At 47.0% G+C, this 13,273-nt stretch overlaps 1 protein-coding gene across 4 annotated transcripts in view; it reads right to left on the reverse strand.

Annotated features, from left to right (window-relative positions):
* PTPRU (protein tyrosine phosphatase receptor type U) overlaps positions 1–13,273 on the reverse strand; it is a 339,580-nt gene that overhangs the window by 86,772 nt on the left and 239,535 nt on the right. For all 4 annotated transcript variants that reach the window (XM_029571024.1, XM_029571023.1, XM_029571025.1 and 1 more), the window contains 3 exons: positions 12,248–12,521; positions 10,945–10,981; positions 6,796–6,934 (listed from right to left, as the gene is read on the reverse strand). In XM_029571024.1, the coding sequence (XP_029426884.1) occupies positions 6,796–6,934; positions 10,945–10,981; positions 12,248–12,521 (450 nt within the window). The remainder of the gene's footprint in view (positions 1–6,795; positions 6,935–10,944; positions 10,982–12,247; positions 12,522–13,273) is intronic.

The raw sequence follows: 13,273 nt of genomic DNA on the forward strand, positions 1-13,273 counted from the left end.
TTCCCGGTGCCGATGCTCGGCCTGGAGGAAATCGATGGTGGTCAGTCTCTGGCGCTCCTATCTGCCGGCGGCATTGATGGAATCGAAGGTCCCCTTGATGTCGATGGCATGGTATCCATCAGTACAACTCCCAGGTCCACTGAAGCCAATGGCTTGGACTTTTTCCACCTAAAAAAGGTGCTCCATCTTGTTGATCAAAGTAGACATTCTTTCAGGGTCCTCTGGGCACATAAGCTGCTACCTCGGACATCATGCGATGCCCCTAGGCAGAATATACATATCTCAAGATGATCAGTGATGGACATGATCCTCAGGCACTGGGAGCATCGGCGAGAACCGGAGGTGGCCATGAGGGACAAAACAAAAGGGCTGCAAAGTTGAAAGCGATAGTGGTAAGTGTTCATGGCCGGCGGGCACAGGGGCACCACCATCATGGGGGAAATGACTGTGAAAGGAATCTCATTCAATTTGCCAAAAACCCTGAAGAAGAATTCTACGGGAAGGCACGAAGAGAGACCCGGCGATGGAATCTAGTAGAAAAACCATGAAAACTCTGGCTCATCCAGGTTAAAGCACCTTCAAGCTTTAACCCGCTCTCACTATCGTATTCATTTATTATTATTACTTACCTTCATCTTCCTTCCAGCTTATTATAAGCTTCCAAGTTCTCGATTCCAGTTGATTGTAACTTTGACTTATTCATATCTATTGTTATCTATTGTTTACCTGAATTGTTTCCTTCAGTTATACCCCCTGTTAAATGTAAACCGATCCGATATGGTTATTTACTATGAAGGTCGGTATAAAAAACTGTTAAATAAATAAATAAATAAATAAATAAATAAAAAAAAATAAAACAAAACCACGAAGAGAAAAAAAAGTTTTCCAGAAGGCTAAAAACAGCCAAAGTCAGCTCACTTACACCGCGAGGTTCACAGCTCCATGGAAAATGAGATGGGAGAGAGACCCTGTGTGGACAAGTGATATAGGGCATGCTGGGCATGCTCAGTGTGCCTAGACAAAGTTCTAGAAACTCTGACATAAGTTTTCCGCAGCGGGACTCCATCTAGTGATGTCACCCATGTAAGGACTACCATGTCCTCGGAGAAACTTATCCAGCTAACTTTGGAGGTATATAGTGAAACTGCACTATGGAATGTAGCCAATTATCTTAAAGGTAGCTGGCCAACTATAGCCACCAAACTTTAGGACAGTTCTTTGGTCCAACCAGACTTGGCCAGCTGAATATTAGAAGAAGCTGGTTCAATGAGCTGGCTAACTCTTCCTCTCAGTTAAGCCCCTAACTTATTTGGTGGCTAGAATTTAGTCATATATGTGCCCAAATATTTATTTAGCTGGCTAACTTTTGAGTTAGCCGGCTAAATGCTTTTGAATATGGACCTCCTCATTATTAAAAATATATGCAAACTATGCATTTTTTTGCGTGTACTAGAAAAGTACACACGTACCCACCAAAATAGAAGAAATGCACATCCCTAATAGCTGCAGTACTAGATATGATGCCAAAAGGGTCCATGTGTATTAAATGTATTTATTAAAGTGTATTTATTCAATCAGCTGTACTTCAATAACTAGCAGAATGTCATATAATCACGTTATAATGCTAGAGTTATTCTCCTGAGGTTGGCTTCAAGCCCCTTCTCTCTGTTATATCTCTCTACTTTGATTATCTGTCTCTTCATTTCCAACTCCAAGTTATTCACCCTTGTTATAATGTAACTTTTACCTTCTGCTCCCAATCTGTCTCCTCTTTTGAGGTTTGACTAGTTACTGTTAATGTACTATCGTTCTATGTAAACCGAGTTGATTTGATCTGTATCAAGAAAATCGGTATATAAAATCCCTAAATAAATAAATAAATGCCAAAATAGCACTGTGAGGATAAGATACAGTTCATAAATTTAAAATGTATAAAAATTGTTTTGCATCACCTTTAAGGTCTAAAAGCTTTAAAGAAAAAATCATTTTTTTGTTACCTAGAATTTCAGCTTTTCTGCATACCAGGCAACGGCTTCTGGTGCTCTACAAAATCAGAAGCTCAATTTTTAGCTATTTAGCTCTGTGGCACTGTGCCTTAAAATTGGCAGTGTGCAGAGGAAGGGAGAAATTCCAGAGAAGAGGATGGATGCTCTATGTAATTGTTGCTATTCACAATCCATTAGCCACCTTTGGCCTCTTCCAATGGTGAGCGGAGACAATAAAATGATATCCAGCAGCAACACAAATCAAAGGCTGCATCTTAGATATACAGTACAAGCATGTGAGCCAACTACAATGCATGCATGGCGTCTAGGGCCAGTGTTTCCCAAGCCTCCCCTGGAAGCACGCCTGTCCAGTCGGATCTTCGGGACTGCCACAATGAATATCCAGTGTATGCAAATCTCTCTCATGTGTATTCATTATGGATATCCTAAACTAGTTAGGTGTGCCTCCAGGAGAGGGTGGGGAAACGCTGGTCTAGATGGCTGCAGGAGAGATCAGGTGGTTTTCTGACTTCCAAATTTAGGAAGCTCATTTTGGTCCAGCCTAGTTTTGGGGGGGGGGGGGGGAGGGAGGGTACAGCCAAGGTTATAGGAAAAAGAAATGTCTCTAGCTGGTGCTGTTTTAGACCAAAACACACGGAAGGAATGCATGCTCTCGTATGTTGATTGCTTTGCAGGCATTTTTTGAAAGGGATTTCTGAAGATAAAAAGCATTTTATCCGTGCAATTGGGCCATCTGAAAACTGCCCAAACTATAGGTGGGAAAAAGGGCGTGTATAGCTGAACGGTGCTCACGCTTGTACCCGCGGCTTCTCAGGGCGCAGTCAGGTCGGGGGAGAAAACCGCATGCATAGTTTTGGTCCGAAAAAGCAGATGCAAATTGACAATTTTCAAAGTAAAAATGTGCGCATGCTTTTCCTTTGAAAACTGATGCAGAGACCTGGGGAAAGAGACTTTCCAGCTGTATGGAGAAGTATGAAAACCTCTCTGCCATGACAGTTATATTTCTTATCTGGACTTAGGGAGAAAAATAATCCATTTCAGAACAGAACCCAACTTTGGGAGATGTCATCATGTGTTGGGTGGGATTTTTGGGAACCGACAAGTACTAGGCTTTCTATTTGGGTCTGGCCTGGTGGCTCTGGGTCATTTGCCATGGTGGAAAGGGGCTTGGGATTGAGGCCAAGTTCTGTTCCTTGGGCTGGCCAGGAGGTTGGGATGTCATGGAGGCAGAGTTCATAGCCTGGGAATCTCAACCATCCCACAAGAGCGACTTCCAGTGTCCAGGCTCACAGCGTGCGAGTCCTGGCCCTGTGACAAGAACCCAGAAGGGAGGGAAATTAAAAATAAGGAAAATATGGCACTCAGGTAGCTGAGAATGCATCTAATTTGCATTTACTTTTCATTTTTCTTCCTTGGGGCCATTTGGAGGTAGGCAATGAAGAACTGGAAAGCAATGGGATACAAATTTTCTAGAAAATAAGAAAAAAAGTAAGCGGGGAAATTTAAAGCATATTCCCAGGGATTACCAGTGTAGCAGAAGATAGTACCATAGAGAGAAGGGAAAACATTCCCTATCCCTATAAGAGAGTGATCTCAGCAGGGCACTGGGAAGAGAAAGACACCAATACAATTGCAATACAAAGCAGATCTCTTTAGCTCTGCCACGTTTTCCTTTCCATTCCTAAGGAGATGTAATATAGGCACCCTCAAGAAACTCAATTTTTCAGCTGTCTTCGCATGCAGGCCATTTAATCCAGAATTATAAGGAGTTTACAGAACACATCAAATCTTTTTACTTTACCCAAGCTTTTAGTAGACTGATTTGATAGAAACTATTACTTTTGACTGATTATGCACAAACATCTAGTTTACTATCTTGTGTTTTATATAAATAATAAAACGATAAGATAAAATCTGCGTATGCATTGGTTTATTACCCGCTTAGAACAAGATTTGCAGGCTATAAATATTTTAAGTACAACTGGAAACCCAGCGCAATCAAATTTCTCTCATGTATATTAATTGTGGTTATCCTGAAAACCCAACTGGCCCTGGCACCAGCAGATCAGGTTTGGACACCAATGTACTAGGGAGAGCAACTGCTGCTTTCAGTAGTGATGGCAGGGTCTTGTATATTTTTTTTTATTCTCCTATTTTGTATCCTCTCAGTTTAGCTTAGTTCAGTCATTACAGTAACAATCCTTCGGCCGGTGGCCATGCACCAAGGCAGCTTCAAACCCTGAAGTCATGGGCCCTGAATCCAGCCACTAGGTGTCGCCATTGCACAATGACTGTGACTCCTCTCCCCTCAAGGGCTACATCCTTAGCCCTGGCCTCAGTGGAAGAACCAAGCAGGCAATCTAACCCACGTTTTCTCCTCATGCTAGTAACAGCACTGCTGCTAAGCTAGGAAGCAAGCCCCAGGGTCTGATTTTTCACAGCAAATGTTTAAGAACGCTTCAAGATTTCATCAAATATTCCCACGTATGTCTCTTACATCTGCCACAATTTCCAGCATCTCCCCTCTGTCATATGAGGGTGCGCTCTTGGGTGAGAACAGGCACTACTTTGTCCACATTCCTGTACGCCATTGGCCAACTCCTCCTCTCCCCCAAAACTCGCTTTTAAAAGTTGGCACATGGGCCAGGACCAAATGCATACCCCCTCGTCAAGAAAGTCCCTCTCCCAGCCAAGTCATTCAGGTTTACAGATGTCAACCTGGTCAGCCGCTTAAACATCAGAAATAAGGCAGAAAACGTCCAGAGAGGTCCATCCGGTCTGCTGAGTTGAGATTATTCCAAGTTGCCTATTTAAGCATAGAGCACCCATACACAACCCTGCATCAATCCCCCAAGCCCAGTGGTACCACCTGCTCCTTCAGCCTCCATACTGGTCTCATCTGTTTACGCAGGGTCGGTGTTGCCTATGTCTTAGTGCTGCACACATTTGGTAGTAATGCAGGCATGCGTGTGAGAGATCAGGGGCTTAGCACGCCAGTGTTTGGGGAGCTGAGTGGATACACCTGTGTTTTACAGGTGCATGAATGTGACCTTTCTGCAGATACCACATTTCTGGAGGTTTTTAATTCTAAAATGCACAATCATTTGTAAGCGGAGGAATAATCAAAATGTCTCGGTTCCTACTTTACTCCAGTGGGGAATCCGTAAGGCAGCAGCCAGCCTACTGCTAATTCCAACTTGCAGGGAAGGCTGAAAGAGTTACAGCCCTGTAGGCACCCCCTCCTGTCCCTTTCACCTCCCTTTCCTGCTGACAGCCCTCAGGCACCTCCTCGGGCACTCTGCTCTGGAGGCAATTTTTAACCCCTTCATAGCAGGAGTAAAAGGAGGTTATGGAGATCACCGATGCAGTAAGATGCATCCAGCTGAGCACACAGTTTTACTTGCGGGTGAATGCACGTACTGTGCACATAAAATTAGCCAGCAATGCAGCAAAGCGATTAGTTAGCACATCCAAAACATGTGCCCCAAAAAACATGTACCGGATAGTGCCCAATGCACGTAAACTGAATGGAAACGAAGACATTAGGAATTACCACCCGACGCAGGAAAGCAACGCTCAAAGGCTGGCCACCCACAAGGGAAAATTAACTCCAGCTCGGAAGGTGGAGTAACGTTTGCTGGTAGTCAAGGGCTCATGAGAAACTAAAAATGTGGACCTCTGGGTTGCAATGAATGTGCCCCTCGTAGGGTAGGGTTGTTTAGAGAGACTAGTAGAAGATTTAGTTATTTGGGCTTAGAACAAAAAATTAGAAAATATATAGGAAGTCGCTTGCTGATTAGTGAAAGGACACCTTAAAAAACCATGGGCAATTCCTTTTCCTTTTGGTACACAGGCATTGCAGTTTCTGTAACTTCATGCACAAGTTAGACATCCGCACACTCGATGCAATAAATGTTTGAGTGGCAGAAGCGCACATTTCTCCCTAACGCACCCTTTTTGTACGCCGCTCCGACTTCTCTCTCATCTGAATATTGCATCGGGCGCACAGGGGATGTGGCTGCGCGTCTGTTAGGATAGGAGCGCCCATCTTACTGCATTGGCCTGTCAGAGCAGGAGTGACCGCATGAACGCTCACAGCTGCGAGCGCTTTGTATAAGTAAGTCAGGGAGGAGATGCCATTAGGCTGTTACAGCTCACAACACTTGTGTGAACCTGGGTAAGTTACACTACTGATATGAAATAGACAGCAGGTAAGAGTGTCCCCGTTCCCCCTGGTCTTATCGAGAGTCGCCTCACCCAAACTTTCATAGGGTAACGTTCCTCCAATATAAGACTTACTACAAGGCAAATAAAGCAGACGCTAATTAATAAACGCCATCCCTCATGGTTTGCTCTGTACCCCATGTGACTTGCTGCCCTTCACTGGTTCCTATCACCATGGAAGGAAAGGGCTGCCTGGACCAGCTCTACTACGTGAGGTATGATTTGGTCTTGGTGTTTCTAGGACGGCGATTGAGATGAAGCCGGAAGACAGGGGGGGGGGGGGGGCCTGGAGCGCACACAATTGAAAATCCACATTCCACCATAACCTCTGCAGCATCCCCTGCCCTCCCCGAGACGTTTGCTACTCTCAGGAATGACAGTGCACCAAGTTTAATGAAATGATAGCTATGTTCTCCCCAACTCACCAAAAGAAGCCTAGCAGGATGAGTATTAGCCACAGAAGTACACCTCCTCCCTCCTCTACTCTCTCCTGTTCTTGCTGTGGATCTTCCAGTGTAATATACGAAGGAAAAAAAAAAAAACAACCAACCCAAAAGTGACTTACCCTTTGCGTATGGCCACAATGATGGCTCCAAGGAGTATGATTAGGACCACTAGCCCTCCGGCACAGATACCCAGGATCAGACCCATCTCCTCGGAGTGCTGGGTCACCTCCATGCTACGCTTGCTCTCTTTGCAGGCAGCTATGGGGAGGGGTGGGGGGAGGAGGAGGGTAAAAAAAAATAAAAAAAAATTAATAAAACAGCAGTGCCCACGGTATTTAACTCTGCCATCAGCCAAGCAGCAGCGAGTTTGCTCAAAAGGCCGCATGTGTTGCTGCTGCTTCAGAATTGGGAGTCATTCCAACCGCCCCCCCTGCTCCCAAAACACATCCCTTGCCCCCAACACCTTATTACCTTGAGCCTTTGACTTTCATGACAGGCAATGAACTTTCCCCTGTGGCTTAACTGTGCAGCTGTTTTACGAAGCCCAGAATACGTTGGCACACGATCGCCGGATGCCCGGGCAAATCCCTGTGTATGCGTAGCCTGAAGGCACGAGCAGGCTTCCTGTGAGAAACCCGGGGGGGGGGGGGGCCCTGGAATAGCAGCATGCTCGCTGGCGCGCCCCCACCCTCCTCAGATAATGCAGCTGGCCTGTGTTTGCAGGCAGACAGACGTCTGAAGCCCCTGCCAAAATCTCTTTTGCAAACCTAGGCAAAACGCATTGTGTCATCCCTCCATTTAAAAGCCTACGGGCAAGTGACAGGACTGTAGCCGATATTTTCCAAGTTTTGGGACTGAATTTCTCCTTCTGGCCAGGGTGCAAACGGGTTCTCGGTTAATATTTAGCTTGCACTTATGAGTCACGTATTAATTTCCCAGGATTTATCAAATTTTGAAATCAATGACTGGAGGGGATTCTAGGGTTACTGTTCACACAGATGGTCCCATGAACCCGCCGTTTCTTGCCGTCTTGGGGGGGGCCCAGTATTGGTGTTCCTGTTTAAACCAGTCCGGCCCATTATGCACAGCCTTAAAGCCCCAGAAGTACAAGGAATGAACACTCCCTGGGGGTTTTTTATGGACTCTTTCCATGAACATGGCCAATTCATTTGATCCCAGTCTCTCCATATTTCATGGGACCTGACAGAGTGAAGATTTGTGTTACGCAAATGAGGATAATTTGAAGTGTGTTAAACTGTCTGAACTAACGCCTCTTTTGCTCAAACTCAGTGAAGTACAGTATTAAGAATAAATGAGACTGTGTGCCAAGACTGCAAATCCTGCAATGCAGAAGGAATAGATACAGGAAAAGGATACTGAAAGCCATCATTAACAGTGCTCACTGCTACTTGTGCTTTTTACATTTTTTTTTTCTTTTTAAAGATTTGTGCATCCAATTTTGGGTCCAACATATCAGGAAGAACAAAGACGGATGATCCGGCTTCTGCTCTCCTTCGTGAAGCTTTGGATGTTGTACAGCAGGGATGGCCACCTCCAGTCATCAAGAGCCACAGAACAGGCTTGCTTTTCAGGATTCCCCATGATGAATATATTTGCATATAATGGTGACAGTGCATGCAAAGCTCTCTCATGCATATTCACTGTGGATATCCTGAAAACCAGGATTGCCTGTGGCTCTTGAGGACTGGAATTGGCCACCCCTGCTGTAGAGCAACAGTCCCCAAACTCAAACTCTGAAGGACCACAAGCCAGTTGGGATTTCAGGATTTGCACAATATACATGAGATCTATCTGCGTGCAATACCCCCATTCACTGAGGAAACTCTGAAAAGCCAACTGCCTTGTGGCCTTCAAGGACAGAGATTTGGGACCACCACTGTAGGGGCACAAGTAAGGACCCCCAGCTATCGCTCAGTGACATCTGCTGGCTGGACTCAGGGTGCACGAGACTGAAAAGGGAGCCATGGGGTCCGCAGTCCCTGCTCAAGATCTGGCACCGTGATGACTGGGCGACGACCCCCAGGCAACTGCTAATGAAAGCTCGCGGCGTTAAAACCAGGAGGCAACTGCCAGGCTAAAATATCAAACAAACAGATGGGTGTGCAGAAAATGCATGAAATCCCAGAGGACTGCAACCAAAATAATTTGAGCTTTAATGCTTGATAATATGGCCTATGAGAAGACTGAGGGGTGACTTGATAGCATTCTTCTAACACGTAAGTTGAGGGAGGCAGCATGAGATACACTATGGACAACAAACACTAAGGAAGGAAGGACCAGTAATAGGCTAAAATCACAGCAGAAGAGAACCAGGTTAAGACATTAGGAAGAACTTTCCAACCGCGAAGGCAGTCGGGCAATGGGGCATGGGGAAGGAACACGTGGGAGCTGGTTCAGGTAGAAATGCATCCTGCCTGCAGGTAGGGGATGGACCAGATGACCTCTTCAGCTCCCCCTTCTAGCCCTGCCTCTCCGATTCCGTGCTCCCCATTAATTTTTTTTTTTTCCCTCACATTCAGTTATGTAATTGCTCGGCTGAACAAAACCCCTCCGAGCTCTGATCTGCAACGCAGTTCCATGCTGTGATTTCCCCTCAGCAAAATCCCAGGCAACCAGAACATAATGAACTTGTAAATGAGATGTTCTGGTTAATTTTCTTTCAGAACAGTAATAATTAATAACGACCTCGCTGCTATTTTCTTCTTTCACCCTCTTATGCTGGAAGCAGGTGGAAGAGACCGGGCCCTGTGATTATAAATCTTTCAGTAATTAGTAAAACTGCTTCGACGCCCTCTCTTCTTGTTAACATTTTAACCTGGCTGTTCCCTCTCCGCTCGGAGAGGGGAGTCGCTCCTGCTGGGCACGTGCTAATCCACTCGAGCTGCGGACCAATTCATTACGGACACAACGGGTCTTTACAGAAGATATTAAAGAAATGCTAACAAGACACTTCCTCCAGCATCCATCAGTGCTAGAAAGGTATTTAAAGCAGGAGTAGCAGCCAGAGGCTTAAGCTCGCCTGTTGGTTGCCTCTGTTACCTTCCTCTCTCGGGTCTTATTCCTGGGTGCCCTAACATTTTATTTCTTAGAACAGGAGGCGTGGGACCTTTTGCCACCTTGGCTTTACCCCACGGCATACGTGGCGTTGTAGCTCCTGCTTTCCATAGGAGCTTCTCGTACCTTTTTCCTCGGGACACCCTCCCTCCCAGACCACCTGGGGGTTTCAGGATATCTGCTATGAGTATGCATGAAATAAATTTGCATATCGAAGTTCTCCGATGCATGCAGATTTGCCTCCTGCATATTCGTAGCAGATATCCTGAAGTCTCCCACTGGTTGAGAGGGTCCTCGGCACAGGTTTGAGAAGCAATTCCCAAATCTGGTCCTCTGTTTGGGGGGGACGGGGGGACGGGACCTGCTTTACAGGATAGGTGTAATGAGATGGCATTTCCCCCTCTGCTGGCTCTAATAAATAAAATGTTTCTCTGATAAACAAAAGGAAGAAAAAAAACACAAAAAAGTGTCAGCCACAGGGGAGTAATGAGGGCTGTGCTTGGGGGTCGCCACCGTACCTAGGTCAAGCTGCAGAGACTGAACCCGCCCTGGTTTTACCCCATTGGGCACAAGGAAAAGTATCCCTGGTTTCTCTCTTAGGGGAAACCTGGACTACAGTTCCATGCATGCCACTGGCATGCAAAAACGGGCAAAGAGCCGGAGTGCCCTGGAACTAGAAGCCAAAAGGAAACTGCCAGGCCCTAATTAGCCGGCTTTTTAACATTAAAAAAAAAAAAAATTCATTTTTAATCCTGTATCTATTGTATGCTCAACTGACTCCTCTGAAATTTTGATGGGGCGCTACTGCACGCTGCGGTGACATCAAACGCTGCTTTGCCAGCGCTTACTGCCACAAGATCAGCCGAGGAATTAATCAGGTTGCCTGCATCTTCTCTGCTGTTTTAGAAGTCTTTGCGTGAGCCGACATAAAATGTACAAGCACATGCTATTTACTCGTACAGGCCAGGTCTCCCTTTTAAACCAACAGAAAGAAAAAAAAAAAGCCTGCAGAGATCTATCTTGGCTTGTGACACGTGCTAGGATTGCTGCCTTCCCCCACTCCCCCCCAACCGGACCACGGAAACAAAGTACTCTGGCCTAATTCACTTCCCCCGAGACCTCCCAACACAGCGTGCGCACACAGCCACGCACCTAGCTGAGACCACACGGCAAGAGAAAGGGGCAAGGCTTACCTTTCCGGGCAACTCGGACGCAGTTCAGTCGCGTTTCCTGGGGAGGGAGAGAGACAGATTTAGAGCGCACAGAATGAAACCCTGCCAGAACGCGAGCCAGTTCCCGAAAACTCCCATTCCATCCTTTTCCGCTGTCTCTCTCTCTCTCTCTCTCCCCACAACCCCTTAAAGAGACGGGGGAACGGGCACGCTGAGACACACGGTTTCCAGACTGGTTTTTTCCCCCCTCTATGTAGCGCTGTCCCTCCGGATTTGCTGCAGCCCAACAGCCGGGGGGGGGGAATGCTGCAGGTGTGGATTGTGAGGGCTTAACCCCCATGCAACACACACTTCTCCCTAAAAATTTAAAAAGTCTAAATTTAAATACTTTTTTTTTTTTTTTTTTTTAAGTTTCAAGATCTCCCAGTTTTTTCTAAATAGGAAACGGTGTCTCTCGCAGTAGGAAAGGAAATAAATGGGGGTTCACAGAAGCTCTTTTACTATGTTGTGTCTGCTTATGAGAATCACGGCAACAAAAGGAGGTGGCCAGATTATTCGGAGAGGAAAATAACTCAGTTCAATACAGGGATGGAAACTGCTTCCCCACTGTAGAAAGGGGGGGGGGGGGGGGGGGGAGAGGGTCGACCCACCGACTCAGATGCCCTTCCTAGAAAAAACAAAAGGTGTCCTACATCAGCCCCACCACCAGCCTGCGCCCTCCGAGGGTCGGCTAAGAAACACCGACCAGCTGCAAAAAAGCTCCGCAGACTGCCGCGGGACTCCACGCGCGACGCCCACAGGACGACAGGGCCAGCCCCGCGCACGAGCTGAGTCACGCTGCTTAGGCATCACGTCTTATTTATATAAAACAAGTTTATTTCCCAGGTTTTCGCTATGCATAAAGCAGCTTAATACTGAAGCCCAGAAAGACTCAGGGCCTGATGCGCGTGGTGGTGGGGGGGGTGATGCTCTGGCAGGCCAGCGGGCAGGTAAAACTTGCCCCAGTTATATCTGTGACGCACCTGCTCTGTGAATTTATTTTCTAGTACTATCAATGATGCAGCACTTACCGACACTAAACTCTCTTGTAACGTACGCACTAGGGATGTGCGTTCGTTCCCTCTGAATCGGCGGCGGATGCGTACCTCCCCCAACTTTACAGTGCATGTGGAAAACACGGATATTATTTGAAACGCACGCATACCGATTCGTTTTCCCGCGTGTACCATGAAGTCGGCAGGTTGCGTGTGACGCCGATCCAGGAGGAGACGAACGCACATCCCTTGTACGTAGCAACAAGTGTGGCCCTTGCGTGGGTGCTTACCCCTTTCAGGTTACTCATGGCCTGGAAGTAAATCAGATAGGCCTTCTTGGGCTCCAGAAGTGGGTTCCAGTAGCCGTGGTACGTCTGGTTGTCGCCCACGGTGAACGGCGTGGCTTCGGGGAGGCTGCTAGGTGGGAGCTCGGCACCGAAGTAATGGACAGAGCCCCGGGTCATGGCATCGTCATAGGTCAGGGGCACCGGAAAGCACTCCTGAGCGCCCAGCTCCCTCTTAATCTTCTTGGGCTTATCTTCTTCCACAATCACTTGGTAAGTACTGCAGAAAGACAAGGGGTGGGGGAAGGGAGGGAAGAATGGAAGAAAACGGAAGGTAGATAAGTGCACAATTTACGCCATCTTTCATCACAGCGGGATCGATCCCCGAACACCTCCTACTCCTGTTCACATCACCTACGTGCCTTTCTTTAGGGGGGGGCTTTTGACTAATACATGCAGCAAGCCACCTTGGAGGGTAGATGACCCAACTGCACATTTGTGGTACTTGGCCCCCAAAGGTTCTTGGCTTTTGGTCCTTGAGGGCCACAAGCAGATCCGGTTTTGAGGGTAACCTTGCTATGCACATTAGCCTAGTCCGACCGACCACACGCATGGGAATCCATCTGATGAATATTCGTCGTGGATACCCTGAAAGCCAGGCTTGTTACGTTCCCTCGTCGAGAGCCTTGGAGACTTGGACTGCCTGACAGCAACCTGCAAAGCGGAATGAGCGTGGCTATTGGTGGTACCCAATGACAGCTTGGTGAATTGAGGGCACCTGGCGAGTGAAGGGTGGTGGGTAGCCACCTCCCTTAGAACTGAATGAGAACGCACGTGAGCCCGCCTGTCCAGTCGGGCTACAAAGGCGAGAATCAATGCCTGGGGGTTTAGAGAGCCTGCTCCTCCATTCACTGCTCGTGGGTATATTTATTATATAATCCTCCCTCCACCCCCTCTGTATTAAGCTCGTTACTGTATATTATGTTCTCCGTCCCTTCTGCCCTGCACATGTAAGCCTCTCATCCACTTTTC

This window comes from Rhinatrema bivittatum, chromosome 11, assembly GCF_901001135.1.
Source record: "Rhinatrema bivittatum chromosome 11, aRhiBiv1.1, whole genome shotgun sequence".
Lineage (NCBI taxonomy): Eukaryota > Metazoa > Chordata > Amphibia > Gymnophiona > Rhinatrematidae > Rhinatrema > Rhinatrema bivittatum.